The 27,765-nt window shown below is 43.2% G+C and overlaps 1 protein-coding gene across 1 annotated transcript in view; it reads left to right on the top strand.

The window, feature by feature from the left end:
* PCSK5 (proprotein convertase subtilisin/kexin type 5) overlaps positions 1-27,765 on the top strand; it is a 427,474-nt gene that overhangs the window by 359,211 nt on the left and 40,498 nt on the right. The window contains exons 25-30 of the mRNA XM_012759779.2: positions 10,589-10,631; positions 14,609-14,745; positions 15,916-16,116; positions 20,796-20,876; positions 24,290-24,373; positions 26,431-26,626. Coding sequence (XP_012615233.2) covers positions 10,589-10,631; positions 14,609-14,745; positions 15,916-16,116; positions 20,796-20,876; positions 24,290-24,373; positions 26,431-26,626 — 742 coding nt within the window. The remainder of the gene's footprint in view (positions 1-10,588; positions 10,632-14,608; positions 14,746-15,915; positions 16,117-20,795; positions 20,877-24,289; positions 24,374-26,430; positions 26,627-27,765) is intronic.

Below are 27,765 nucleotides of genomic sequence, written 5' to 3'. Positions count from 1 at the left end.
CTTAGCCGGGCATGGTGGCACATGCCTGTAGTCCCAGCTACTCGGGAGGCTGAGGCAGCAGGATTGCTTGAGCCCAGGAGTTTGAGATTGCTGTGAGCTAGGCTGACGCCATGGCACTCACTCTAGCCTGGGCAACAAAGCCAGACTCTGTCTCAAAAAAAAAAAAAAAAAACAAAGCTTCTCATACCTCCCATTAATTACTTTTAAATTAGAATGCAAACCTCTTGTCCTGGCCCATAAGATCCTATTTGATCTGGTTCTGCCCACGACCCTGGCCTCATCCCCTGACTCTCTCCCTTTCTCTCCTTCTCCTCCAGGCTCACTGCCCTTCTTGGTGTTCCTTGAATGGGTCAAGCTTTCCCTGGCCTCTGTCTGGAACACCTTACCCTCAGAATTGCATTTGGCTAGCTCCTTGTTATAATTCAGTACTCATTGGTCTTTAACCCTATATCTGACTTTATGTACTTATTTACACAAATAAGTAAGTGTAAATAAGTGTCTTTCTTCTTCACATGCACATTTCTGGAGCATCTGCTATGCCCCAGGCAATGCTCTTTGGTACCAGAAACACAGGAAAATAAAACAGAACAACCTGTCCTTTAGGTGTCTTGTGCCATGCATTTATTGAAGAAATATTTATATTTTATTTTTGCATTCTAATACTTATCTAATTTTCCTTTTTTATTGTGTCTTCCTCCCTAAAATGAAAGCTCCTAAATAAATGAATACGTGAATGAACATACAGCTGCTGTGAGCGATCCTTCTAGGAATCAGCTGCATGTATTCATTCATCGCTTCCCCCTGCTGGTGGGCTTGGAGAAGGGTGGAAATCCACAGACAGCTTGCCTATTATAACGTCCTGTTGTTGGAATCAGAGGACTTGGTAAAGACTGGAGTCCAGAGGAGGACTGAGCCCTCTTTTAGCCAACATTTGTAGACAATGATTTCGATTATTTATTTCAGTCTCTTCTACTACTGTGTCCCTCCAGGGGTTCTGCCCCATTGTCAGCTGCACCCTTTGCATTCCTGCCAATTCAAATATTTATTCATTATCCTTGGACACCAGTGCAGAGAAAATGATTGAAAATCATCAACAGACCCCCTAACCAAATACTTTGTATCCCGGCACCGTTGAACCTTCCAGAAAAATCTTCTGCTTTGGCAAAACCGTCAGAGGATTCATTTTCTAGTTGAGTGTTCATTATTTGAGGCAATTCTAAGTGCAAGGCCTATTTTGAATTATGTGCTTTTCAGTGCTATTTGGGGCTTATAATTAGTTGCACTCGTTGGGCATATAAATCTGTTACCTAGTTCCTCCTCCTCTGGTAGACTGGAGCATGTCAGTGATTCTCCTGCAAATGTGTGCAGTGTTGTCCAATAACTAAGTGCGTATTTACTCTGGGACAGTATGCATTCTTGAGAATTCACTTAATTACCTCTCAAAGCAATTCAAGCACTGGCTGCTTACAATGCCGAGTCTGCCCTCAGAAGGAGCATTAGGGCATCTGAGCGGGGGTGGACGTTCTGCCAAGGCTCCTCCAAGGATGCAGGTGCTCCCGTGGAGGACTGTGTGAGAACGCTTGGCCCAGATGACAGCCCCTAGCCTGGTTAGTGAGTCTGAGGCAGAGCCAAGAAGAAGCCCATTTCCTATTCATCTGCCTCCGTTGCAGAATTAGATCAGAAAAACAATTTATTTTAAAAGTGAATCTTTTTCAAGGAGCTCATGCAAACATCTGTCACTGTTTTAACCACACCCCATGGAAGAACGTCATTCTTGTCCTGGGGGTGTAGAATTAGGAAGTGCAGAGAGACAAAATGGAAAGATGAGAAAATGGGAGTGGGCAGGAAAGGAACAGAAAAATAAAGAACATAACCAAATGGCAAGCTCCCACAGGGGAGAACTGTGGGAGGACACTGTTTCCAAACACGTGACTCAGATGGTGCCTGGAACTCAGAGCCTGAGCATGTTCTTTCTTTTATTAATAACATTTCTAGGCCGCACTCTTTGGTGGCTCACGCCTGTAATCCTAGCACTCTGGGAGGCTGAGGCGGGCGGATTGTTGGAGCTCAGGAGTTCGAGACCAACCTGAGCAAGAGCAAGACCCCATCTCTACTAAAAATAGAAAGAAATTCATTGGCCAACTAAAAATATATAGAAAAAATTAGCCAGGCATGGTAGCGCATGCCTGTAGTCCCAGCTAGTTGGGAGGCTGAGGCAGAAGGATTGCTTGAACCCAGGAGTTTGAGATTGCTGTGAGCTAGGCTGACGCCACGGCACTCTAATCCGGGCAACAGAGCGAGACTCTGTCTCAAAATAAATAAATAAATAAAAATTAAAAAATAATTTTTTCTGTTTTAATCAATTCTGTAACACACATTTATTTTTAAAACTTTAAAAACATATGTATGATACGTAAATAAAATCAGAGATTACTATTAACATTTTAACTTTTTTCTTCTGATTTTTGATAAAGCCATATATATATATTATATATATACACATATCATATACATAGATATGGATTATCACCCTTTTTTTCGTTCAGTCTATCATGAAAATATTTCTATGTTATTAAACACTCTTCAGAAACGCAGTTTTAGTGACTGTCTACTATCCCATCTTGTATAAATGTACAGGCATACTTCATTTTACCGTGGTTTGCCTTAGTGTGCATTGCAGATATTGCATTGTTTGCCAATTGAAGGTTTGCGGCAGCCCCTCAGTGAGCAAGGCTGGCAGCTCCGCTTCCCCGCAGCACATGCTCCCTTCATGTCTCTGTGCTGCATTTTGGCAAGTCTCACAATATTTCAAACTTCTTCACTATTACGCTATCTGTTTTGGTGGTCTGTGATCGGTGATCACAGGGATCAGCTATCTATTGTAATTGTTTTGGGACAACATGAATCCCACTCATATATGACGACGGCAAACTTAATTGATAAATGTTATCTGTGCTCTGATTGCTCCACCCACTGGCCATTCTCCCATTTCTCTTCTTCTCCTAGGGCCTCTCTTTTCTCTGAAATATAACAATGTTGAAATTAGGCCAATTAATAAACCTACAATGGCCCCTAATGGTTCAAGGGTAAGGAAGAGTCACACATTTCTCACTTTCAATCAAAAGCTAGGAACAATTAAGCTTAGTGAGGAAGACATGTTGAAAGCCAAGATAGACCAAAGACTAGGCCTCTTGTTTCATTTTTTTTTTTTTTTGAGACAGAGTCTCACTTTGTTGCCCAGGTTAGAGTGAGTGCCGTGGCATCAGCCTAGCTCACAGCAACCTCTAACTCCTGGGCTCAAGCAATTCTGCTGCCTCAGCCTCCCGAGTAGCTGGGACTACAGGCATGTGCCACCATGTATTAGTTGGCCAATTAATTTCTTTCTATTTATAGTAGAGACGGGGACTCGCTCTTGCTCAGGCTGGTTTCAAACTCCTGACCTCGAGCAATCTGCCTGCCTCGGCCTCCCAGAGGGCTAGGATTACAGGCGTCAGCCCAAGACTAGGCCTCTTGCACCAAACAGTAAACCAAGTTGTGAATGCAAATGAAAAAAGTTCTTGAAGCAAATTAAAAGTGCTACTTCAGTATACATAAGAATGATGAGAAAGCAAAACAGATTTATTGCCAATATGAAGAAAGCTTTAGTGGTCTGGACAGAAGATTGAACCAGCCACAACATTCTCTTAACCCAAAGCCTAATGCAGAGCAAGTCCCTCTCTTCAATTCCGTGAAGGCTGAGAGAGGCAAGGAAGATGCAGAAGAGAAATTGAAAGCTACCAGAGGTTGGTTCATGAAGTTTAAGGAAAGAAGTTTCTCCATAATATAAAGTGCAAGTGCCAATGTATGTAGAAGTTGCAACAGGTTATCCAGAAGATCTAGCTAAGACAATTGATGGTTTCTACACTAAACAATGGATTTGTGGCCGGGTGCGGTGGCTCACGCCTGTAATCCTAGCACTCTGGGAGACCGAGGCGGGCAGATTGGTCAAGGTCAGGAGTTCGTAACCAGCCTGAGCAAGAATGAGACCCCGTCTCTACTATAAATAGAAAGAAATTAATTGGCCAACTAATATATATAGAAAAAATGAGCCGAGCATGGTGGTGCATGCCTGTAGTCCCAGCTACTTGGGAGGCTGAGGCAGGAGGATTGCTTGAGCCCAGGAGTTTGAGGTTGCTGTGAGCTAGGCTGATGCCACGCAATCATAAAGTGAGACTCTGTCTCAAAAAAAAACCGAAAAAAAACCAACAATGGATTTGTGGTTTTGTAAATGAAAAAGCTATTAAAAGAAGATGCCATCTAGGACTTGAATAACTAGTAAGGAGAAGTCAATGCCCGGCTTCAAAGCTTCAAAGGCAAGCTGACTCTTGTTAGAGGTTTACGCAGCTGGTGACTTTAAGTTGAAGCCAATGCTCATTTACCATCCCAAAAATCCTAGGGCCCTTAAGGATTATGCTAAATCTACTCTGCCTGAACTCTATAAATGGAACTAAAAGCCTAGATGACAGTACATCTGTTTACAGCATGGCTTACTGAATATTTTAAGCCCACTGTTAAGATCTACTCAAAAAAAAAAAAAAGATTTTCAAAATATTCACTGCTCATTGACAATGCACCTAGTCAAGCAAGAACTCTGATGAAGATATATAAGGCGAGTAATGGTGTTTTCATGTCTGCTAATGCAACATCCATTCTGAAGCCCATGGATCAAGGAGTAATTTCTACTTTCAAGTCCTATTATTTAAGGCCATTTTGTAAGGCCATAGCTGCCATAGACAGTGATTCCTCTAATGTATCTTTACAAAGTAAACTGAAAAGCTTCTGAAAAGGATTCACCATTCTAGGTGCCATTAAGACTACTTATAATTCATGGGAAGAGGTCGGAATAGCAACATTAACAGAAGTTTGAAAGAAGTTGATTCCAACCCTCATGGAAGACTTTGAGGGCTTCAAGACTTCAGTGGATGGCTGGGTGTGGTTGCTTATGTCTGTAATCCTCACACCCTAGGAAGCCAAGGTGGGAGGATTGCTTGAGCTCAGGAGTTAGAGACCAGCCTGAGCAAGAGTGAGATCCCATCTTTATTAAAAATAAATAAATAAATAAATTAGCCAGGTCTGTACCCCCATAATATCCTGAATCTAAAAATATTTAAAAATTTCAAGGATAGGCCAGGCACGGTGGCTCACGCCTGTAATCCTAGCACTCTGGGAGGCTGAGGCAGGAGGATTGCTCAAGGTCAGGAGTTTGAAACCAGCCTGAGCAAGAGCAAGACCCCCGTCTCTACTATAAATAGAAACAAATTAATTGGACAACTAATATATATATAGAAAAAATTAGCCAGGCATGGTGGTGCATGCCTGTAGTTCCAGCTACTTCGGAGGCTGAGGCAGTAGGATTGCTTGAGCCCAGGAGTTTGAGGTTGCTGTGAGCTAGGCTGACGCCATGGCACTCACTCTAGCCTAGGCAACAAAGCGAGACTCTGTCTCAAAAAAAAAAAAAAAAAAAATCAAGGATAAACAAAAGAAAAAGAAAAATTAGCCTGGCAACTAAAAATAGAAACAAAAATTAGCCGGGCATGGTGACACATGCCTATAGTCCCAGCTACTCGGAAGGCTGAGGCAGGAGGATCGCCTGAGTCCAGGAGTTTGAGGTTGCTGTGAATTAGGCTGATGCTACGGCACTCACCTGGGCAACAGAATGAGGCTCTGTTTCAAAAAAAAGAGAGAGAGAGAAAGAGACCGTGTCTCATTCTATTGCTTGATTACAGTGGTGTCATCATACCTCACTGCAACCTCAAACACCTGGCCTCAAGTGAACATCCTGCCTGAGCCTCTAGAGAGCTGGGACTACAGGCATGCATCATCATACCTGGCAAATTTTTCTTTTTTAATTTTTGTAGAAATTGGATCTTGCTATTTCTTGGCCTCTAAAGTGCCCGGATTACAGGTGTGAACCACCACTCCCAGCCATATCTTTATTTCCACTTATCTCCTAACTCAAAATACCAGGTGAACAAGTTAATTAGAATCATACATAGAAGGAAAAAGTTCTAATGTGTGATAGAGTATGGCAAGTATAGTTAGCACAATATATCGTATATTTTAAAGTATAACAGTTAAAAGTTAGTTACCAAGACATAAAAATGATAAATACTCAAGGTGATGGATACCCCAAATACCCTGACTTGATCATAACACATTCTGCACATGCGTACACAACGTCTTCATATCCATGCAGATGAGTGACCCCATCAGAGAGCCATTCTTTTCCATTATAATCTTAAGTAACAAAGTGTAAAACATGTTTTTGCAAGGTTAAATATGAATTAATTAGCTCAGATGTGGCATTTGGTCAGGTGTGGCCTGGGTCACTGGTCTCCAAAGAGAATATAAAAAACAATCCATTGGGCTACAAAAAAAAAAAAAATAGAACTTATGTTCACATTTATTTTAAGTTATTCTCTTAAATTTTCTACTTTAGCACATCTTTTTAATACATACAAAATATTCATGTACTAGTATATAATAAATAGCAATAACTAATAAATAATTTATAGACACACATGCATTGTGGGTACATGCTAATTTTTAAGCCAACAGGGTGATCAATCAAAAGAGTATGTAGCTTATTTACTACTTCAGATTTCTGTTGTTGATGAAACTTGGAGAGTAGTTAGGACTGTAAGTCTATGAATATCTAATCTGTGGCTAATTCTGGCATATTTAGATATTCTATGGTAAAAGGCTATCTTTAAGGCACAGAGTTTCTTCTGTCTCCCCCAAATGAAAATCAACATGCAAGATGAACAATACAATTAGAAAAAGCAAATTAGAGGCTTTTTAGCTTAATTATGGGACACAAAATTTATGTAAACCATAAAAATAAATTCTTCGTCTCTGGACATTTGAAAATGTTCTGTTTCATCTTAAGTTTAAATTATCCCCTTTCCCACACATTTCATAGGTAAGATGCGCTACCTCCTCCTGTGGCCTTTGTCCATCCATATTCAATGGTGAAGGCTGTAGGTACGAGTGGGAACAAAGTGAAATGTAAGCTGGCCACGAAGGTGGGGATGACAGCAGGGGTGTCCCCATGGGACAGTGAATTGGTGAGCAGTTCCAATGCAGATGATCCTGAGGACACAGTGAGAAGATGACACAGGATCATGGAGAGCCCGCAAGACACAGGAGACATAGTAGCCCTGCCCAGCCCGCCCCATAAAAATGAGACACTAACAATGAGTTTTCCCAGTACAGGAAGGCTGTAGCCCCGTCTTGACAAGGCATCTGCTCGCACCTTCTCCTTAGCAGGGATGTGAGCAGCTGGAAGCCAACAACTGTTTCTGAAGGCTTTATTCCAAATGTGAGGCTCCCTCTGAATTCTGACTGAACTTGCCCCGTCTCCCCTCAGAATATGCTCTCTCAGCTCAAAAGTTTGACAAGACCAAATAACCAAAGCTATTTAAACATCCGACTTTGGATAACACCTTCCAAGACAGTTAACAACTGTAGCTTGTTTAGACTCCCCGCCCTACCACCTCCCACGGCACATGCACCAGAAGCCAGGAAATGTCATCTGTCTCCTTACGTCACCCCTTCTCACCATCTACACGCCACGTTGACTTAGGGTCAACTTCTAGGTTTGGGATTGTTACCCTCTTCCTTAATCCCATAACTGCAGCCTCTCAGTGGTCAAGCTAAATCCATTTAGCTTATGTCTGACTTGTGGATCTTCTGGGGTGGAAACTTTTTTTTAAAAAATAATTCTCATCCTTTCGAACTGGTAATAATGAGAAAAACTAATGGGCATTCATAAGCTGTTTTAAGACACAGTTCCTATTCTATGCATTATTCATTTATGCAAACTGTTGTGAAGGTACCAGGTTCACTGTGCAAATGGGCTGGAAAAGCCCCTGATCTCAAGATGACGTTGGTATGCACATTTCTACTTAACATTTTCATCAGTGACCTGCTTAAAGGAGCAGAGAGCAAGCTCATTAAGTTCCTAGATGGGAGGGATGACCAGAACATTAGAGAACAGGATTAGAATTTCCCCAGCCTCTTGCCAAATTAGCAAAATTGTTAGCATCAGATATGTTCATCAGGGACAGGCAGAGAAAAGTAAGCTGCCCAAATGCAAGCAAAGTAATAGGAGGTTTTTTTAGCAGAAGAACTGAAAAGAATATAGATGCAAAATTAGACTCATAGTGAGAAACAAACTAGCCCAGTGGAACCACTGGTGTTCACTGGGGTCCCTGCAACCCCTTGCAATGGATTCAGATCCTCAATCTGTGGGTTATGGAAGTACAAATCCCTCTCCAAGATTTCTAAGAATTCCAGGGATGTTTTCTTTCTCATGGGCACCTCTGGCTTCAGATTCCTAGTTCCACTTAATTAGCCTGGCTTTTTGGTTCATTTTGCTGTCCTGTTTTAGTCACCTTATTACAAACCATGTTGACCCAGACATGAAAAACCATTTCCTTCCCATGAGCGAATCACAGCCTCCTGTAAAAAGGCCTTTCTATCTCTTTGGTTGTCTTGGCTCTCTTTCAACTCTTCCAATTAAACTTCTACCCCAAGCAGCTTAACAAGGTATTTTCCTAAATATAGACGGTTCTCGCCCTAAGAGAAACTCTGGAAGCAGCTGTAAAGACAATTACATTTACACCTGTGTGACCTAACCAAAGCGAGCATGACAAAGTCATGAGCTGACGGTGCTATAGTCAGGCGTCGGCAAACTTTTTCTGTGCAGTGGCAGATAGTAAGTATTTTCAGATTCTTTTGCAATTACTCAACTCTGGTGCTGTAGCGTGAAGGCATTCATGCACAATACATGCACCTGAATGGGCAAGGCTGGAGTTGGCCCCAGGGTTGGCCATAGTTTGCCAACTCCTGCTAGACTCAACTTCAGAATCTTTGACTTCTGGGAAGTCTTAACAGCTATGTTGTCCAACCAGCTCATTTTAGCCCTGCAGAAACCAGGACCCAGAAAGTAGAGTGACATTTGTGCAAGTTCACAAGACAGTTAAGCCTGAGTTTAAACTTCAAACTAGGGACAGGTAGCCAAATTCCCAGGCCAGCTCCCATTCCATGGCATTGTCACCAGGCTATTTCCAGAAGGTTCTGAGGATCTCTGTTTAATTGGCAGAGACTCTTCTAGAAATTTACCTGCTGTCATTTTGGGTGCAATGCATTAATCATACTATGTGTAGTACACTATCATCTTCCAAAATCCCTGGGAGGACCCAAGATAAATGTGTGACTAAAGATTTGAGTGGGGTTGTCTCTACCCCCCAAGAGGTAGTCATTAAGAAAGCCAGAATAGAGCCCAGACCAGATTAGAAAAGAAAGTAATGAATAAAGTTTAGGGGACATAGTTTTGTTTAGATAAAGTTAAAGGTGAAATAAAATCCTCATGTACCAAGAGGAATGCTTTAAGGAGGAGCAGTTGTTTTCTATCTCTTATTAAAATAAAAAGACAGGACTAGGGTGTATGTAGATTAGAACACCGGAAGAACCTGCCGGAGGTAACTGTTACTTGCAAGAACTGCAGGCCAGAGGAAGTCATGAAATTCTCTTAATCATCAGATCTGAAGGTTGCTTCTTCTGGGAAGTGTTAGGAGGGAGAGAAACAGACTGTGATGGTAACTCTCAAAATCCTTTCTCTCTAAGTCCCCTGAAAGCCGCAGGAAAAGACCCTTCTCTGAGCCAATAGAAACACATTGAATCATTACTCTTGATGAGATCAGGACAGTTTGTGGCTGGGCACGGTGGCTCGTACCTATAATCCTAGCACTCTGAGGGGCCGAGGCAGGAGGATCGCTTGAGCTCAGGAGTTCCAGACCAGCCTGAGCAAGAGTCAGATCCCATCTCTACCAAAAATAGAAAAATTAGCTGGGCATGGTGGTCTGCACCTGTAGTCCCAGCTATTGGGGAGGCTGAGGCAGGAGGATCGCTTGAGCCCAGGAGTTTGAGGTTGCTGTGAGCTAGGCTTATGCCACAACACTCTCGCCTGAGCAGCAGAGCCAGACTCTGTCTCAAAAAACAGAGAGAGAACAGGACAGTTTCTTCAAGAGGGTTGCAAAGTGCAGAATATGAAGTGGATACTTGGGAAAAATAATAGTACAGATTTCAAAGGAGCCTCCCAAATGATGCTTCCATCAGCAAGCGTTTGGGATAACTCATGGAAATTGAGTCAGGAGCTCATAGTCCCTTCCAGATGTTTGTGTGTGAGCATGAGGACATGCCTGATGTGTTTATCTCAGTAGAGATCAGGAGGTTTCTAACGTAGATGGTTGTTGATGTGTAATTTGAAGAGCCAGTAGCTTGGGCTTATTCCTTCCTGAAAGTCAGGGCCAAGCATTTATGAGAAATTTTATTTTACTACCTTTGATAAAGATAAATCCTAGTGTACATCTTGTTACTAATTAAAAATGGTACAATCTGATCAAATATCATTTCTGGACAGTACATCCCATGAAGCTATGCCAGAGTATTTTTTGTCTCAAGCCACGACTTTTCCAAAGTCTATTTTTCCAAATGACAAATTCTTGGTGATTATCATTGTTCATCATTATAATTTTTTTTCCAGATGATCCGGGAACCTGTACATCGTGTGCTATGGGGTATTACATGTAAGTCTGGCCTTTTTTTTTTTTTCATGGCACTAACTTTTCTGCAGTTTAAGCATTACTGACTTAATCCTCAACCCAGTGATTAAAGCAAAAAGAGCCCCTGCAGCCCGAAGCAACTCTGTCCCGTCAGGCTATTAATGAGCAATTGTTGGGTTTAGCAATAAGAGCCCAGCTTCTTTCTTACCTCGAAAGGAAGGCTTCTCTTTCTTGATTCTGGAAGTCATCCAGCCTGACACGGGTGTCTAGGAATCTTGCCATGAGTTACCAAGATTCAGATCTTGCTGTTTATCGACAGACCTTAGTAATATACCTGGCCCCAAGTAAGCTGTGTTTAAAAGTCTGCATGGAGACCTTGTTCTTAACCAGAGTCTGATGCTCCAGCATGAAGCAGGTGCTACATTAGCTCTTACTCATCTCCTGGGCCATGAGAGACACAAACCACTAGGTTAAATGAAACAGAGATGAAGAAATGAAACCATCACCCCCACCATTCTGTGATAAAAAAATCTGCACAATCAAAGATGGCGTGTTTCAACACCACCTCGCCGTCCTATTCTAGTCTCCCTTCTAGCATACAGTGTTGCCTACCCTGGAAGAAAAACTAAGAAAAGAAGGGAGACGAAAAGGAAAGGAAGGCCCTGGGTAAATGCAAAGGCTACATAAGCCCTCCCTGTCATGCTAAGAGCTCAGGAGTTTGGGGATATGCAAACTCTCACGTCCGTTTCTTCTTTTCGTCTTTCCATTGCGATGGTCGGGATCGCAGGTTTGACGCTGATCGCCAGAACCGACGCTCAGAGAGCTGCTGGGTTCTGCTTGTGTTGCACCACAAGCTAGTGGCAGGTCTAAACCTGGGACACCTCAGCTATGGCGGGCCACCTCCTCCCGTCACCACAGTCCTTTTCCCCTCCATCCAACTCCAGGGGCTTGAAATGTGGTAGTAAGTGAGCAGATGGTAAAAGCAGTGAGGAGGATGGGAAGGAGAGGGAAGCCCAACAAGCTGAAACATATTAAAAAATGATCAGTTACCCCTATCATTACTTAGCCTCATAGATTTAATTATTCTCTACATTGACTGCGTCTCACATCCTTGCACTCCTGACCCACTGATTTAAATTATTGTTCCATTTAGGGCCAGACTCGGAGGTTTGTGCCTCTAATCCTAGCAACTTGGGAAGCCGAGTAGGGAGGACTGTGTGAGACCAGGAGTTATAGACCAGCCTGAGCAACACAGTGAGATCCAGTCTCTATAAAAAATGTAAAGATTAGCTGGGTGCGATGGTGCATGCCTGTAGTCCCAGCTACTCGAGATGCTGAGACAGGAGGATCACTTGAGCCTCAGAGTTTGAGGCTGCAGTCAGCTGTGACTGTACCACTGCCTTCCAGCCTGGGTGACAGAGAGAGACCCTGCCTCTTAAAAAAAAAGAGAGAGAGAATGTTCTATTTAAATAGGGGAGGAGGGGTGGCAAAAATGCTCCCAGGTTTGATTATTACAATGTAGACCAGATGACATTTAATGAGCAGAAAGTAATTTGTCAGTGTATTCGTAGTTGACATTTACCCAGCATATGGCCTGCCCCAGGATCCCCAAGCAGAAATGAACAGTGGAAATGTAAGCATTCCTTGGTGAGGTCACATGGTGGCGGGTGCAAAACATTCCTCAAAAAACCGAGGAAGGAGAGTAGACTCAAATGTAAAAGTCGTGACTATGCAGAAGTGGATGAGGGATTCTCCTCTTTGTCCCTCATACAGCTCTGCAACTCTGCAGCCTAACTCCATGCTAGCCCCCTTCTTCATTTTTTTTTTTTTTTTTTTTGAGTCACAGTGTCACTTTGTTGCCCAGGCTGGGGCGCTGTGGCATCAGCCTAGCTCACAGCAACCTCAAACTCCTGGCCTCAAGCAATCCTCCTGCCTCAGCCTCCTGAGTAGCTGGGACTACAGGCATGCACCACCACGCCCAGCTAATTTTTTCTATATATTTTTTAGTTGGCCAATTAATTTCTTTCTATTTTTAGTAGAGACGGGGTCTTGCTCTTGCTCAAGCTGGTTTCGAACTCCTGACCTTGAGCGATCCACCCGCCTCGGCCTCCCAGAGTGCTAGGACGCCTTCTTCATTTTGACACCTGAATATACCCTCTCACCTGCAACTTCTCCCTTGTGACTTGAAAGCATCCTCTGTTAAGCTTTGGGGCCAACCCTGTGGGCCTCCCCAGCTCCCTGAGACTCACTCATGAGCCTGTTTCATAAAACTCCTTGAGAAACAAATACACTGACAGATACGTCCCACTATCACTGGGGGTAAAATGTATGATATTTGGTTCAGCAATCACACATTTATGATCTCTTAGGATATTTAGTAACTTCGAAAGGCTTCAAAAAAAAAAAAAAAAAAGGCTTCCCCTGACATCCTGTTGATGTTTGAGATTCATCAAAGGGCCAGTGGACGGCCGGGCGCGGTGGCTCACGCCTGTAATCCTAGCACTCTGGGAGGCCGAGGCGGGCGGATTGCTCGAGGTCAGGAGTTCGAAACCAGCCTGAGCAAGAGCGAGACCCCGTCTCTACTATAAATAGAAAGAAATTAATTGGCCAACTGATATATATAGAAAAAATTAGCCGGGCATGGTGGCGCATGCCTATAGTCCCAGCTACTTGGGAGGCTGAGGCAGCAAGATCGCTTGAGCCCAGGAGTTTGAGGTTGCTGTGAGCTAGGCTGACGCCATGGCACTCACTCTAGCCTGGGCAACAAAGCGAACCTCTGTTTCAAAAAAAAAAAAAAAAAAGGGCCGGTGGTCGACTTCGTTCCCCTCCACCTTCAAGCGAGCCTGCAATTCAGTGGAGTCTGAATGACAACATTTTACTGTAGAATGAGAATAACAGAGTATATATGTGAGAATATTTTCAAGTGAAAGGCACTGGGCCATCATTGTTAATAATCTGTGTGCACACGTTTTGGTAAGCTGCAACACTGCGCTGCTTAGGCCTAAGTGCCAGCTGCCGTGTGGCAAATCGCACAAGCAATCTGTTCACGCAGACTTTGGTTAAAATCCCAGTCCCACCTTTAACTAGCCATGTGATTTTGAGCACTTAACCTTGAGCTTCAGTTCCCTTGTCTAGAAATTAAAGATAAGTAATACCTACCGTACGGTATGTGTGCAAAGATGTAAATGAGCCAATACTTGGCACATGCTCAGTCCTCCATGTGAGTGTCATCACCCCTTTCCTTGTCCCCGGCCCTCCCCCAGCTGCCCTGATGAAGTCTCCTGAGGTCCAGAAGGAGGTGGTTAATGATTTGGTTGGAGGAGGGCAAGGCTACAATAGACCAAGAAGACGTTTTCCACCTTGAAATCCAGTTATCTATTCCTGCTAAAAAAAAAAAAAAAAAAAAAAAGCGCCGCATAGGCTGGGCATGGTGGCTCATGCCTGTAATCCTAACACTCTGGGAGGCTGAGGCAGGAGGATTGCTTGAGCTCAGAAGTTCGAGACAAACCTCAGCAAGAGTGAAACCCCATCTCTACTAAAAATAGAAAGGAACTAGCCAGTGGCTCATGCCTGTCATGCCAGCTACTCAGGAGGCTGAGGCAGGAGGATGGCTTGAGCCCAGGAGTTTGAGGTTGCTGTGAGCTAGGCTGATGCCATGGCACTCCAACCTGGGCGACAGTGTGAGACTCCATCTCAAAAACAAAACAAAACAATGCTGCATAGCACACTGTCTGGGGAATGGACACACTTGAAGCTCTGACTCTGGTGGGGCAAAGGCAATATACATAACCTAGAAATAAAAAAAATAAACGAACAAACAAAAAACAATGCTGCATAGACATATATATGGAGATTAAAAATTATGGGGGTTGGAGGTTGCAGTGGGCTATGGTCCAGCCTGGGCAAGAGAGTAAGACCCTAAATTTAAAATAAAAAACCATTATGGTGGTCAAGAGAAATACAATGTATCTCATGGAAGAAACGACATCTTCTTCCTCTAGGTTTGAACACCGCTGTTACAAAACCTGCCCTGACAAGACTTACCCGGAGGAATCAGAATGCAGAGCATGCGACATGAACTGCGGCAACTGCGACCAGAACGAGTGTTACTGGTGTGAAGAGGGCTTCTTTCTCTCGGGTGAGCCAGAAAGTGGTACCGTGCAAAGCAAGAACAGAGCCCCGGAGCCCCGCCTGGTCCACGCGATGGGGGGCTCATACGGTTGCATTTGGAGTCTTCCTGCACTGGCACCTCTGGTCCCAGCAGGAATTTAAATTGGGTTTGAAAATAGACGTTAGCCAGGACTACTTCCTTCTGCTTTTATTACTGAAGCATAGTTCCTATTTCACTAATTAATCTCAAATATCTCCAAGCCGATGGAAACAAGAGTGAACCGGATGAAGAAGGGGGCAGGAAGAGGGGAGGGGAGCTGAAGATAAATGTTTTGCAATTGAAGTCACCTGGAATATTCAGAACGCTGACCTTTTTCTTGAGACTTCATCCACGTTGCATGTTCCTGCGCAATGTAAGAGTTGAACAAGATCCTTTGTCTGAGGTTTCTGTCAACTCGTTGTGTTCGATGGAAATGGATAGTTAAGAAAGAAATACACTGTGAGTTTTCCAGTCGAAGAACTAATAGGCCAGTGCTCTCTGCTGTTTGCGGGAGAAAGAGTGAGGCAGACAGCTCACAACGATCTTCAGTGGCTCTCTATACAGAGATTTATTTTAAGGCCTCAAGGATGTAAAGTTATTTATTTGGTGCTCTTAACCCTTTAAGCCGATGGCCAACTTAAATAAATTCTCTGTTGAAAGAGGACTTAGATAAAGTGTTGGATTTATGAAAACATACTCATGGGTTGATGGAAGCTAAAGCGATCTTGGTTTCTTTAAAAACAAATGCTAACAAAATATGTTCCTAAAACTTTCTTCAACCTCTTTATTTTATTTTATCTTTAATTTCAGAATATTACAGAGGTACAAATGTTTTGGTTGCATGAATTACTTTTGTACAGTTTGAGTCAGTTACAAACATGTCTATCAACCACGTAGTGTGCATTGTACCTCTTCAGCCTCTTTAGAACTCAGCCTTGGCTGGGTGTGGCAGCTCATGCCCGTAATCCCAGTGCGTTGCAAGGCTTAGATGGGAGTATCACTTGAGACCAGGAGTTCAAGACCAGCCTGGGCAACATAGCAAGACCCTGTCTCTACAAAAATTGTTCAAATAAAAAAAAAAACTTGGCCTTGCAGATTGTACCAAGCTAGGCTGGCCAGATTTCAGCCTTCATGCTTTCTCTCTGTTTTCTCATGTAGATGGCAGCTGTGTGAGCAAATGTGGCTCTGGCTTCTATGGTGACCAAGAAATGGGAGAATGTGAGCCCTGCCACCGGGCCTGCGAAACCTGTACCGGCCTTGGCTACGACGAGTGCAGCAGCTGCGGAAAAGGACTGCAGCTCCTGCATGGGACATGTGTGCACCGCGCCCCGACCCAGGTGGAAGGCCAGTTCTGGAATGGTATGTGCTACCCCAAAGAGAGATCGCACGGGTCTAGCCGCCTGTGCTGCCTCCCTCCTTCTTTAGCCTGATTTTTTGAGTTACCCAGAAGAGAAGGGCTGTGCAGAGAAACAAGAATGTGGAGTGAGAGTCACCTGGGGCGTTGCCAGGTCTCCCAGGTGCTGGCCGCAGGAGAGGGTAGGAAGCTGGGGGTGGAATCTGGCCAGCAGGGGGAGCCCAAGGGCAATTTCCGGTTGGTCTGGCTGCTGGGGCTCTACCTGGGTGATGATAAGCTATAAAGAGAGCCAGACAGGGACAGGCCCAACAACTATTTTCTGAAAAAATTCAGAATAGCTTCCATCACATACATGTATCTCTTTATTACGGTAAAGGAAACTTTTGCCCATAGGGTAGGCTTTTCCAGTTAGCCAAGGAAGAACTGCTCTACTGTATTAGAATTTATGCTAAAGCAGGTGATCTTTATTTGAACTCGCCAGCTTGCAAGCTTGCCTTTTAAAAGTTGCCCTCCCCAGTTGCAGATGGGGAAAGTGTAGGGTGGGGGAGGCTTCCGAGGGAGCAAGCAGGAAAGGGAAAGCACATGGGAGCCAGGAATGTAGCAGAAAAGACATGCAAGTCTTCGTTTCTCTTTAGAATTTAGAAGTCTTTAGAATCAGGCCTCCTCACATTTGAGGCTTCCTTGCAAGGTAATTACAAACTTTCAGTGACCTCTCCATGTCTGAGGTGGTTGCAAAACAAAACCCTCTTGCTGCTGGAAAACTCTGACTCACATTCTACTCAGAGACACTCATGAAAACGAGAGGTGCTCTCCACCTGATTCCGAGGCTAGGATTTGTTAAAAGGGTCACTTCAGTGCGGAGGCAGTGGCGGCTGGAAGACGGGCCTGAGGGAGAGACAGCTCTGAGGCTCTTCTGGCCTTGAGAAGAAGGACGTCTGTGGCTGCTGTCTACTGCGACAGCTTTGCACATGTGACTCAAAGGAAGAGCGGCTCGGAGACCGCCACAGGCCCAGCAGCCAAAGGCCACGGAGAACACGGGACCCGTTTCAGAGGCATAGCTGGGAAGAAAAACCATTCGATCCAGATTGGGATACCTTCCGTGAATTACAGCTGAACCAAGACGCTGGAAACGAGTTTGTCTGGCATTCAGGCATTCAAGAGACAGCGCAAGCCAAGAGGAAAATGGTCTGGTGCTGTGTTTGTAGCTAAGAACATCTGTCTTGTATCTGGCGTCCAGATGAGGAGATGGCCCAGGGAGCCAAGAGCCAGAGCCGGCCTCATTCCCCAGATGGTTCCACGTCCCTTCAACCGGACTACGCGATTTGCAAGCAGAAATCAGGCTTTGATCGTTCCCCTTTGTCGAAGCACCCTACCCACCCCTCTGTGTTTTCTACTAGCACCATGTAATGTTTTCGAAGAGAGGAAGGAATTAGTCCATTTGGGGATTTCACCCTAATAAGGGATTTGGGAAGCAGATGAGAATGTTTCTCGTGGCTGGACAAAAGCAATCAAGTCCGTGACAGAGCTGTACTTCTCAAAATCTTTCTCTGATCTATGGAATAGGACATGCAGACCATTAACAAAGAGGAAAAACCATTTATTCACTAAGCAAGGTGAGGCCATAGCTCAGCTCCCCAGCGTAGTAGGCGCTGAAGTGGACCCCTAGATGGGAAACGCATTCCATAAAGCCCTGGAGTGTGCAGGCCAGTGCCTACGTCTCTCTCCTGACTTCACTTCCTTAAAAAAAAAAAACAAGGTGGAGAGTGTAATAGGAGAGTAGAGGGTTCCAGGGAACAAACGCTAATTAGCCACACCTTTAAGATGATGGGAAGCAGATTGCCGTCGTCCTGGGTCAATTTAGAAGAAACCCAGACAAATTACAGAGTGTTTATGAGCGAATGTAACTCCCTAGGTGGTACCAGCGAGGGATTTTAGTCTTTGGTTTTTGTTCTGTTTTGGTTTGGTTTCGTTTTGTTTAAACACAGATTCAGATACAGGTAGGGAAAGGAAGATGACACAAACTGCAATTTATTCCTTCTCCCATAGAAACAGTAAGGTCATGTTTGTATCCATACATGACAACCGACCCCATGAGAATATAGCAGCACAGGCTGGGAGAATGCCCTTGAAATAAAAGTCCCACTAGAGTTCCCTGTAGTCCTCTTTAATAAGGTGGCTAATCAGGATGAGAGTGGCAACCATGGAAGAGCCATCAGTCTTTGTCAACTACCAAGAGAGCAGAAATACCTCCTACCTAGTCCAAGGATGGAGATTCTTCCACGTGCCAGACCATGCCTGACCAGTCATCCAGCCAAGACTAAGTCATCTCCAAAGATGGCACTCCACTCTCTGTTCTAGCCACCAAAAAGCCGCTGCACACACGTGTAGATCGTCCCAGACCCTCTGTCCCAGTCACTGATACACTGTATTGTGGTGATTACTTAGTCCCGTGTCCCTAATTGGGAGGAATAAAACCCATATTAAACAGGTCACAGATGGCTTTGGCAGTGACTCAGGCATCACACAAAGCCACCACTGGTTCAGGTACGGCAGGCCGGGGGCTTTTTAACAGGATGATGGCTCCAGCTGATTTCCTAAAGCCATTGCTGGGAACGGAAACAGTTTCCTCTGTTACTGTAAAATCATTTGGAGTTTCTTAAGTGGTTTCCCCCCTGGTCGTGCTGGAAAGCCCTCGGAGTAATTCCTGCCCATATCTCCGGCCCACCTATTTCCATCATTGATTGAAACCATGTTGCAGCGGCTCTAATTACATATTCTGGTGACAGTCTAATCTGCAGAGCACAGACACGGTGAATTAACTTTTTGTCTTTAACCACATCCTAACGATTTATCACTAGCCCATCTTTTGATCTTAATTCCTATGCTTGGGGAAAGACTGGAATCCCAGAGTTAGTCACAAACACTGCAAGCTACTTACATATGAAAAAAAAAAAAAAATCTGCTTCAATAGAGGGGAGATGGGTTGCCTAACAGTAAGTGAACTTTAGAAAACTTCAAAGATGCCATGGAAATCTGATTTTTAGAAGGACTTGCAGATGTTTACAGCTGCTTCACTTAATTTGGAAATGAGAACACCATTTTTAGTTAGTTGACCAACCAGAGTGCAGATTTCGCTCGGTAAATAAGGAATTAAACTTTTGCAATTAAGCCTTACTACTCTATTCTAAATTAAATAAATAAAAAATGATGCAAAAAATAAATAAATAAATAAAATTAAAAAAAATAAGTAATTAAACGTTTGGTCCAGTACTATAAAGGAGCCACTTATATCAGCTTGTACTGCCTGTTAAGTATCCAGGAACTTTTAGGTGGATTATTAAACTATGGACAGTTTCAAATCAGTTATGGTGGGAGTATTTACGCCATGGGAATTAGAAATACTACAAATCAAGGTTGCTTTGTTTTCCTAGAGAGCTGTTTTACTAGGGCACCATTGCTTTGGCCACTATCAAACTACTTTAAAATTCAAATTAGTGACTGAAAAATCTAGTGGATGTGGGCTTTAGGGTTAGGCACGCCTGAATTCAAATCCCGGCTGTGTTGTTTACTAGCTGTGTGACCTCGAGCGAGTTACTCATCCTTTCTGAGCCTCAATTTCCTCGTCTATAAAATGAAAACATGAAACTACCTCACACAAAATCATTTTGAGAGTTAAGTGAGCGAATACATATGAAGCTTCCAGCACAGGTATGTCACAAAGTTAGTTTACTCCCTAACCCTTTAACCTGATCCAGTTTTAACACCCGAGACACTAGTTCACTTTCAAAGCGACATTCCCTAGTTCATGAAAGAAAGCAATTTGGGGGGCCTAGAAAGAAATACAGGTCTGGGAGAAATAACCCCAGAAAGAAGGCGGCAAAGAATGACCTCGCAGGCAGAGTCCTGCCTTAGCCAAGAATGTGTACTCACAAAGATGTTCATAGCAGCTTTATTTATAACAAAAAAAAAAAAAAGAAGAAGAAGAAGAAAGAAAGAAAAGGAACAAGCTAAAAAAATGTAACAAAAAAATTAAGTGGGCTCACACCTGTAATCCTAGCATTCTGGGAGGCTGAGGCGGGCGGATTGCTCAAAGTCAGGAGTTCGAAACTAGCCTGAGAATGAGCAAAACCCTGTCTCTACTATAAATAGAAAGAAATTAATTGGCCAACTAAAAATATATATAGAAAAAATTAGCCGAGCATGGTGTCACATGCCTGTAGTCTCAGCTACTTGGGAGGCTGAGGCAGCAGGACTGCTTGACCCTGGGAGTTTGAGGTTGCTGTGAGCAAAGCTGACACCAGGGCACTCACTCTAGCCTGGGCAACAAAGTGAGACTCTGTCTCAAAAAAAAAAAAAAAAAAAATTAAGTGAATTATGGTTCATTCAAATAAATACACAAACCATTAAAATATCTACAGATAATTTTAATGACAAGAGTAAATGCCTATAAGATTTAAAATGTTAAATGTAGTGTGCAGGGTCAGTATTATATCTGCAGAGGATGTAAATGATCACATACCTATACATATACATAATTATATTCACACATTTGATATAAAGATGAAAAACCTTTGTGGCAAAGTATACACTGCAGACATTTCTGGGTGGTGGGATTATAGGTGAAGCTCATCTTCTTTTATATCCTTTGCATTAAAAAATCCTTTATTTTTTTTAATAAAAAAAGAAGCTGTGCCTACTGCAAACCCATCTTTGGTGAAGAGCCTGCTGCAGGAGCAACGAAGGTGGATGGTTCAAATCAAAAGAGGTAACAGGGAAATAGGGAAGTGACAATGACAGCAGCAGAGACCATTCCCCCAAACAGCTGGGAGGCCAGGAGCAAACGGGGTGCAGAAATGATGAGAGAGAAATGGAGAGGGGAGGGGGCTGTGAGCATAGCACCCCAGCAGGGGCTCAGAGGGAGAACTGTGAGGAAGTTCAGCGGTGGAGATGTCTGTCAAGTGGGAGGACCTTTCTGACATGCCACGTGATCATGCCAAAGAGGCTATCAAAAAAGCCTTTGTCTCTGCAGAGCTTTCATAGGCTCAAGAAGCACCTCTTGCCTTCCCAGTCACTGTGGCGTTTTTGAAATGACAAAGACTGGGAAAAACTAAATGGTTACCAGTAGGAGGCAAGAGATATGAAGTTACTATACCTCCAGACAATGGAATACTATGGAGCGGTGGATAAGAATGAGAAGGTTCTTTATGTACCGATAAAGAATGACCTCAAAAATATATTGCTTATGTTTGCTTGAAAGGCAAGGTGACAAACAGCGTGGATAGATACAGTTCATATTAAAAAGAGTGGAAAAGCTGGGAGGCCGAGGCGGGCGGATTGCTCAAGGTCAGGAGTTCGAAACCAGCCTGAGCAAGAGCAAGACCCCGTCTCTACTATAAATAGAAACAAATTAATTGGCCAACTAAAAATATATAGAAAAAATTAGCCGGGCATGGTGGCGCATGCTTGTAGTCCCAGCTACTTGGGAGGCTGAGGCAGGAGAATCACTTGAGCCCAGGACTTTGAGGTTGCTGTGAGCTAGGCTGACACTACGGCACTCTAGCCGGTGCAACAAAGTGAAATTGTCTCAAAAAAAAAAAAAAAAAAAAAAAGAGTGGAAAAGGGATTGAGAGGGAGACTTCCCAGGATATGTCTTGTCTCCATTTTGAACCATGTGAGTATTACTTATTTAATAAAAAAAAATAAATAGAACACACTTAAATATATTTTATATAGTTTAGCTAAAGTCATTTCTGAAGAATGGACACTATACTTTCTTGATCAAAGTTTCTTTCTTTCTTTCCTTCTTTTCTTTCCTTCCTTCCTTCCTTTCTTTTTTTCTTTCTTTCTTTCTTTTCTTGTCCTATCAAATCCAGAATTTCTGGAGTGAGAATAAAGAGAAACTGTGATCACAGTCAAAATTTACTTGTGGAGATTAAGTCACTAATCTTTTGTGATAAAGAACTCTAGCTGGAGATGACTTTCCCAGCCTGGACCTAATTGCTAAATTAACTGCTTGTACAGAGCCCCCTCTGGTGGAGACCTTGGGACATTACAGAATTTTATACCAAATGTATGCAGTAGAATATCAAATTGCCAGAATGTGAGATATATGTAATTATAAATACACATGTATGTGTAGACATATATATTAAATCATATATAAATATGAGAAGATTTAAATCATATCTTTGTTGATACGTTTTAGTTCATACATTTAAAAAATCAGCCTGTACCTGGACACATAACATTAAAGATTTTCAAGGTGCTCACTGATGAATATTACTGCGTTATTCTTGAACACCTGCTCCTAGCCATCAGTTAGAATCTTGACTGTTATTAGCAACAGAATTGTTCCTTGTGCTTTTGCTGCCTTTTCGTTTGGGTTAAGTGATATTTTCAGGTTGAAAAGTCCTTCAGGGATAGAATTGCAGACCACTTTTGTGACAATCCTGTTGGCTGATGTAGCTCTGTACATGGCTAAATTGAGCCTTAACAGGTCCCCCAGGGAGAACAGATCAGTCTTCATCAGGTTTAATTAGTACATTGGAAAAGCAGGGCACATTTTTCTCTCCAACCTAGGGGGAAAAAAAAAACCACCACCTATGGCAGCATAGGTAACCATTTATATCTATAATATACCTATATCTGTATCTGTACCTATCTATGACCTCTATTTGAATCTCATGTCCTCTGTGAAAGGCTCGGCCGTTTTTACCTGCGACAGCCACCACGGAAACCCAGCGGTGCCTCCTGGTGCCCCTCCAGAGCTGAACCAGACGAGAGAGGGAGGGAAATGAAAGGAGCCTCAGAAACGGGCGGGACGCGACAGTCAGGAGAGGGGTGACCATTTCCTGAGCCACTGTGCTAAGTCCTTGACACACATTTTCTCTTTCAGTCTTCACAACAATCCTATAAAGAAGGAATTGTTTTCTCCCCTTTTAAAGGCGGGGAAAGCAGGACTCTGAGAGTTTAATTATCGTATCCATGGTTACCTCCCCTTACTCAGCACAGCTGGGATCTGAAGGCAGGTGTGACTAGAAAGCCATCTACACCAGGCCGACTCGGGAAGAGAGGGAAGAAAAGGAAAGCCAGGAAAGGAAGGAAGGAAGAAATGGAAGGAGGGAAGGAGAAGACGATAGAGGGAAATGGTCAATGCCAACAACAGACTGAGGGTCAGGGCTGTTGAAAGCACACGCTCTTGAGCTAGAACTTCTTTTTCTAATCCCCCCCCCCATGTGAGTTATGCTGATTGCTGAACAATTTCTGAGTTTTAGTCAAGATCTCAATAAGTATTGACTGAGCGACGTCATCGAGGCTGTTCTGTATGGCTTTGCAATTGTCCCATGGAGTTGCTGCGGTGGCTTCCTGGAGAAACCTGCCCACTGGGCACTGCTGGGGGGAAGGGGAGAAGGGGACTCTTCTAATGTTTCCCGGGTTAATGGGATTTCAAACCTGGGACGGCCTGCTTCAGACCTGACCCACCAGAAAGCTCGTGAGTGGGCTGATTATTTTGACGTTTAATGATGATTTGGGGCAAATTTAAGATGAGATAAATTGAGGTTGCATACCACAGTGGCTACTCTGAAGAACACAGAGACCCAAACAATGACCAATAATGAAATCTGGTTTTCAAAGAACAAAACACAAGAAGAAACAAAAGAGAAAAAGAAACTATGTTTCTCCACAGGAGGCATAATGAATTCTCAGTTATCTCCATAAGGTGACAGTCACTCTGGCCACTTTTGTGACAATCCCATTGCAGTGCTTATCCAAGAATCTTGCAGAAAGAAGCGATTACCTTTGACTTTCACAAGTGCATAAACACAAACACACACTCACTCCCACACATTTTTAACACATGAAAGAAGTAATCATTTGTTAGTTCAAATATCCCCATAGTACTTAAGGCTTATGTCTTACAAGATAGGACATTCTTGTAAGATAGGACATTCCTTGTCACTGGAAGTTTTCAAAGAAAGTCTTGATAATCGATTGTCAATGAAAGAGTAAGAGAAAAAAGTAAATAAACTCTATGCAATGGCAATGGGCAGGTGCCAATGGTTAGCTAATGTAAAATCAAAGGGATTCTCTTTTGGGTGGAAAGAGAGACTAGGTTACCCAGGAGATCTTTTTTAACATTGTAATACTATGCGCCTGACTTGTTTCTTTCCCATACAGACATTTTGAGAGAATACCAGCCTTGTGATTCTTCTTGTAAAACCTGCAATGGATCTGCAACTCTGTGCACTTCCTGTCCAAAAGGTTAGTTTGGAGCAAAGGTCCTCAAACTTTTTAAACAGTGCCCAGTTCACTGTCCCTCAGACCGTTGGAGGGCTGGAATATAGTTTTTAAAAAAACTATGAACAAATCACTATGCACACTGCACATATCTTATTTTTAAGTAAAAAAACAAACCAGCAAAAACACCCACACGTGGCCCTCGGGCCGTAGTTTGAGGACGCCTGGTATGGAGTGTCACAAGAGGTGGCAAGGGCCAAGCCAATTCATTTAAACTCAGGAATATGGGTGTCCTTATGTGAGGAGGTTTGTAGGTCTTTGATCTATTAATAGTTCCACCACATGTTCCCGTCACAGTGGCTACTCTGGAGATATCCAGGGACCCAAACATTGACCAATAATAAAAACCGGCTTTCAAATGACAAAAAAAAAAAGTTTCTCATCCCAAAAGCATGAGGAAGTAAATTACCAGTTGACTTGGCTGCAGAATCAGTTGCCGCAGGCTAGGGTCTATGACTACCTGACATTTTTTAAAGGTTCTCTTACTCTTTGAAAATGCTCTATCCAGAACGAGAACTTAAGGTGGAGAATGTAAGTGGAGAGAAAGCCACGTGTTGTCTCCTTCGTCACAACCAATACTGATTTTAATGGTGGAGGGAGGAGGAACAAGGGCAGCAACATATCTGCTTGGTAAATTACCAAGTGCTTCATCATCTGTAAAAACAAAACATCACGAACAACATAACTTCCCTGAATGAGGGGAATATTCTATTTACATGGTGCATTAACATAAAGAATTGCTTTTTTCAGATTTTATAATCCTTTGTCCACAGTTTCTTTTTCATAAAGAATGTTTTTCTGAGCCTGTTTCATCGGGGGGAAAAAAAATATTTAAGTGATCATTATGAAGGCCAGTTTAAAATGTACGATGTTAATAGTGGAATCTGATGCAAAAGGAGAATTTAAAATAATATATGAGCCATGATTATAAAAATGTAAAAACTTATACCCAAAAGTAACAGAATTTTCTTGGAATTTGGGGGTTGTGGATGATTTTATTTTATGTATTTAGTTTTTATGTTTAAAAAATTATTTGAATCCTGAGAGCATAGATTCAAGTTGCCCTGAATATACACTCCCAAGGGTGATTTTAAAATTGGTTTTCTTAATAATGATTTCTGACTTTTTCAATTAAGCATAAATAGATGGACCATCTGCTAAAGGGCGAGTTGGGTGGAAGAGTTGCAATAATCTCAGAGTCCTAACATAACAGGTCCGGCTCTGGGGAAGCAGAGAATAGATTCCTTCGAGCTGTGTGTGTGTGGCTGCCTTACACCAGGAGGACATACATAGACAAGGGTGTCAGTAAGACCGATCAGCCTGGCAAAGGGAAGCGCCGTAATGACCCTGGCCTAGTATCAGTAGGAAAATAAAGAAAACAGGCAGGCCGGGTGTGGTGGCTCATACCTGTAATCCTAGCACTCTGGGAGGCTGAGGCAAGAGGATCGCTCAAGGTCAGGAGTTCGAAACCAGCCTGAGAAAGAGTGAGACCCCATCTCTATTAAAAAATAGAAAGAAATTAATTGGCCAACTAATACATATAGAAAAAATTAGCTGGGCATCGCATGCCTGTTGTAGTCCCAGCTACTCAGAAGGCTGAGGCAGCAGGATTGCTTGAGCCCAGGAGTTTGAGGTTGCTGTGAGCTAGGTTGCTGTGACCCAGGCAAGAAAGTGAGACTCTTTCTCAAAAAAAGAAGAAGAAAAATGCATTCTAGGAGTTGTTTGTAAAAGAAAAGAAAGTAATAATTTAATTTAAATTTTATTTTAAAAAATTTAAAATATTAAAAAAAAGAAAACAGGGCAAAAACCTCTCGTTGTCAATTTCCTTTCTAGAGATTCAACTTTTGGAGGACTTAGCCTCTTATTAGTGATTATTTATCACTAATAAATATTTTCGTAAGGCTAAAATAAGTGTCCCAGATACTTTGGTTTTTGGAAAGGTTAAAAAAGCCATTGAGGGTGTCTCTGCGTGGACAAACACATGATGACTGTTCTCATCCGTCCTCTCCCCTGGTTTCTAGGTGCATATCTGTTGGCGCAGGCCTGTGTTTCCTCCTGTCCCCAAGGCACGTGGCCCTCCACACAGAGTGAGAGCTGCGAGAACTGTACGGAGGACTGTGCCTCTTGCTCTGAAGCCGATCTTTGTGAGAAGTGCCAGGATCAGCCGGGACACCCTCTCGTCCTCCATGAAGGCAGGTGCTACTCCAAGTGCCCCGAGTAAGTTTCCGTCTTCCTTTTGCTTCCTGCTCGTGTTCATTCTCCTGCGGTACTTTGGGGGCAGATCCAGCCTATTCACCAAATTCCTCTCTTCTGTGGTTAGAGCACCCACGTCACTGTCCTCTGTTGACTGTCTGACGCTGCTGTTGGCCACAGCAGCCAAAACTCACGTGAGGCCAGATGCTACTTCTTCTTTGTGACTACTCTATGCATAGATTTCTACTTTTGTGAAAATATGTGTTTTTTTCCCCACCTTGTGTTAATGATCAAGTGTCGAGCTTTCTTTTCCTCCATCACCAAGGGCTGTGATATGAACCTCTTCTAAAGGTTTAAATAGGGGAGGTACGAATTACAAATAATAACACCTGGTTAATTATGCTGACTCCTCGTGGTTTCCTCGGACCTCTGGTTTGTGATCCCTTTACTCTTCCTATCAGTGAGCCACCTCCAGGATTTACCTAAAAGGTAAGTGGGATATAGCAAATGGAAAAGTACATCAGGAAACTACAAGCTGTAAGCAGCAGAAAGGCCAGGAACAATGGCTGAGACAATAATAGGGCTTGCTATCTCACAAAACAAGAAAGTTGGAAATCCACTCTTGGTTACTTCAGTGGCCAACAAGGTTATCAAAATCCCAGTTTTTCCATTTTGCTCTTGTGCGTTCCTTAGCTTGTTCTCCCCAGCTGCTCCTCTGCTGAGCCCACGTTGTCTGCCCCGGCTCCAAACGTTGTCACCCATGTAGCCACGACTAGAGTGAAAAGGGACATTTTCTCCTTGTTTATCTCTCTGTCTCTTTCTTTTTCTTTTAAGAGACATCATCTCACTCTGTCGCTAGAGTACAGTGGCAAGATTATAGCTCACTGCAGCCTCAAATTCCTGGGCTTAAGTGATTCTCCCACCTCAGCCTCTCAAGTAGCTAGGACCACAGGCATGCGCCACCACACCTGGCTAATTTTTTAATTTTTATTTTTTGCAGAGATGAGGTCTCGCTATGTTGCCCAGGCTGGTCCCAAACTCCTGGCCTCAAGCCATCCTCCCACCTCTGCTTCCCAAAGTGCTGGGATTACAGGAGTGAGCCCCAGCATCTGGCCTGTGTATCACTTTTTTAAGAGAAAAGAAAATTTCCTCAGACTTCCCTT

This window comes from Microcebus murinus, chromosome 12 (genome assembly GCF_040939455.1).
Source record: "Microcebus murinus isolate Inina chromosome 12, M.murinus_Inina_mat1.0, whole genome shotgun sequence".
Lineage (NCBI taxonomy): Eukaryota > Metazoa > Chordata > Mammalia > Primates > Cheirogaleidae > Microcebus > Microcebus murinus.
Note: the sequence above shows the minus strand (reverse complement) of the source record. Positions and strands in the feature narration are given on the sequence as shown.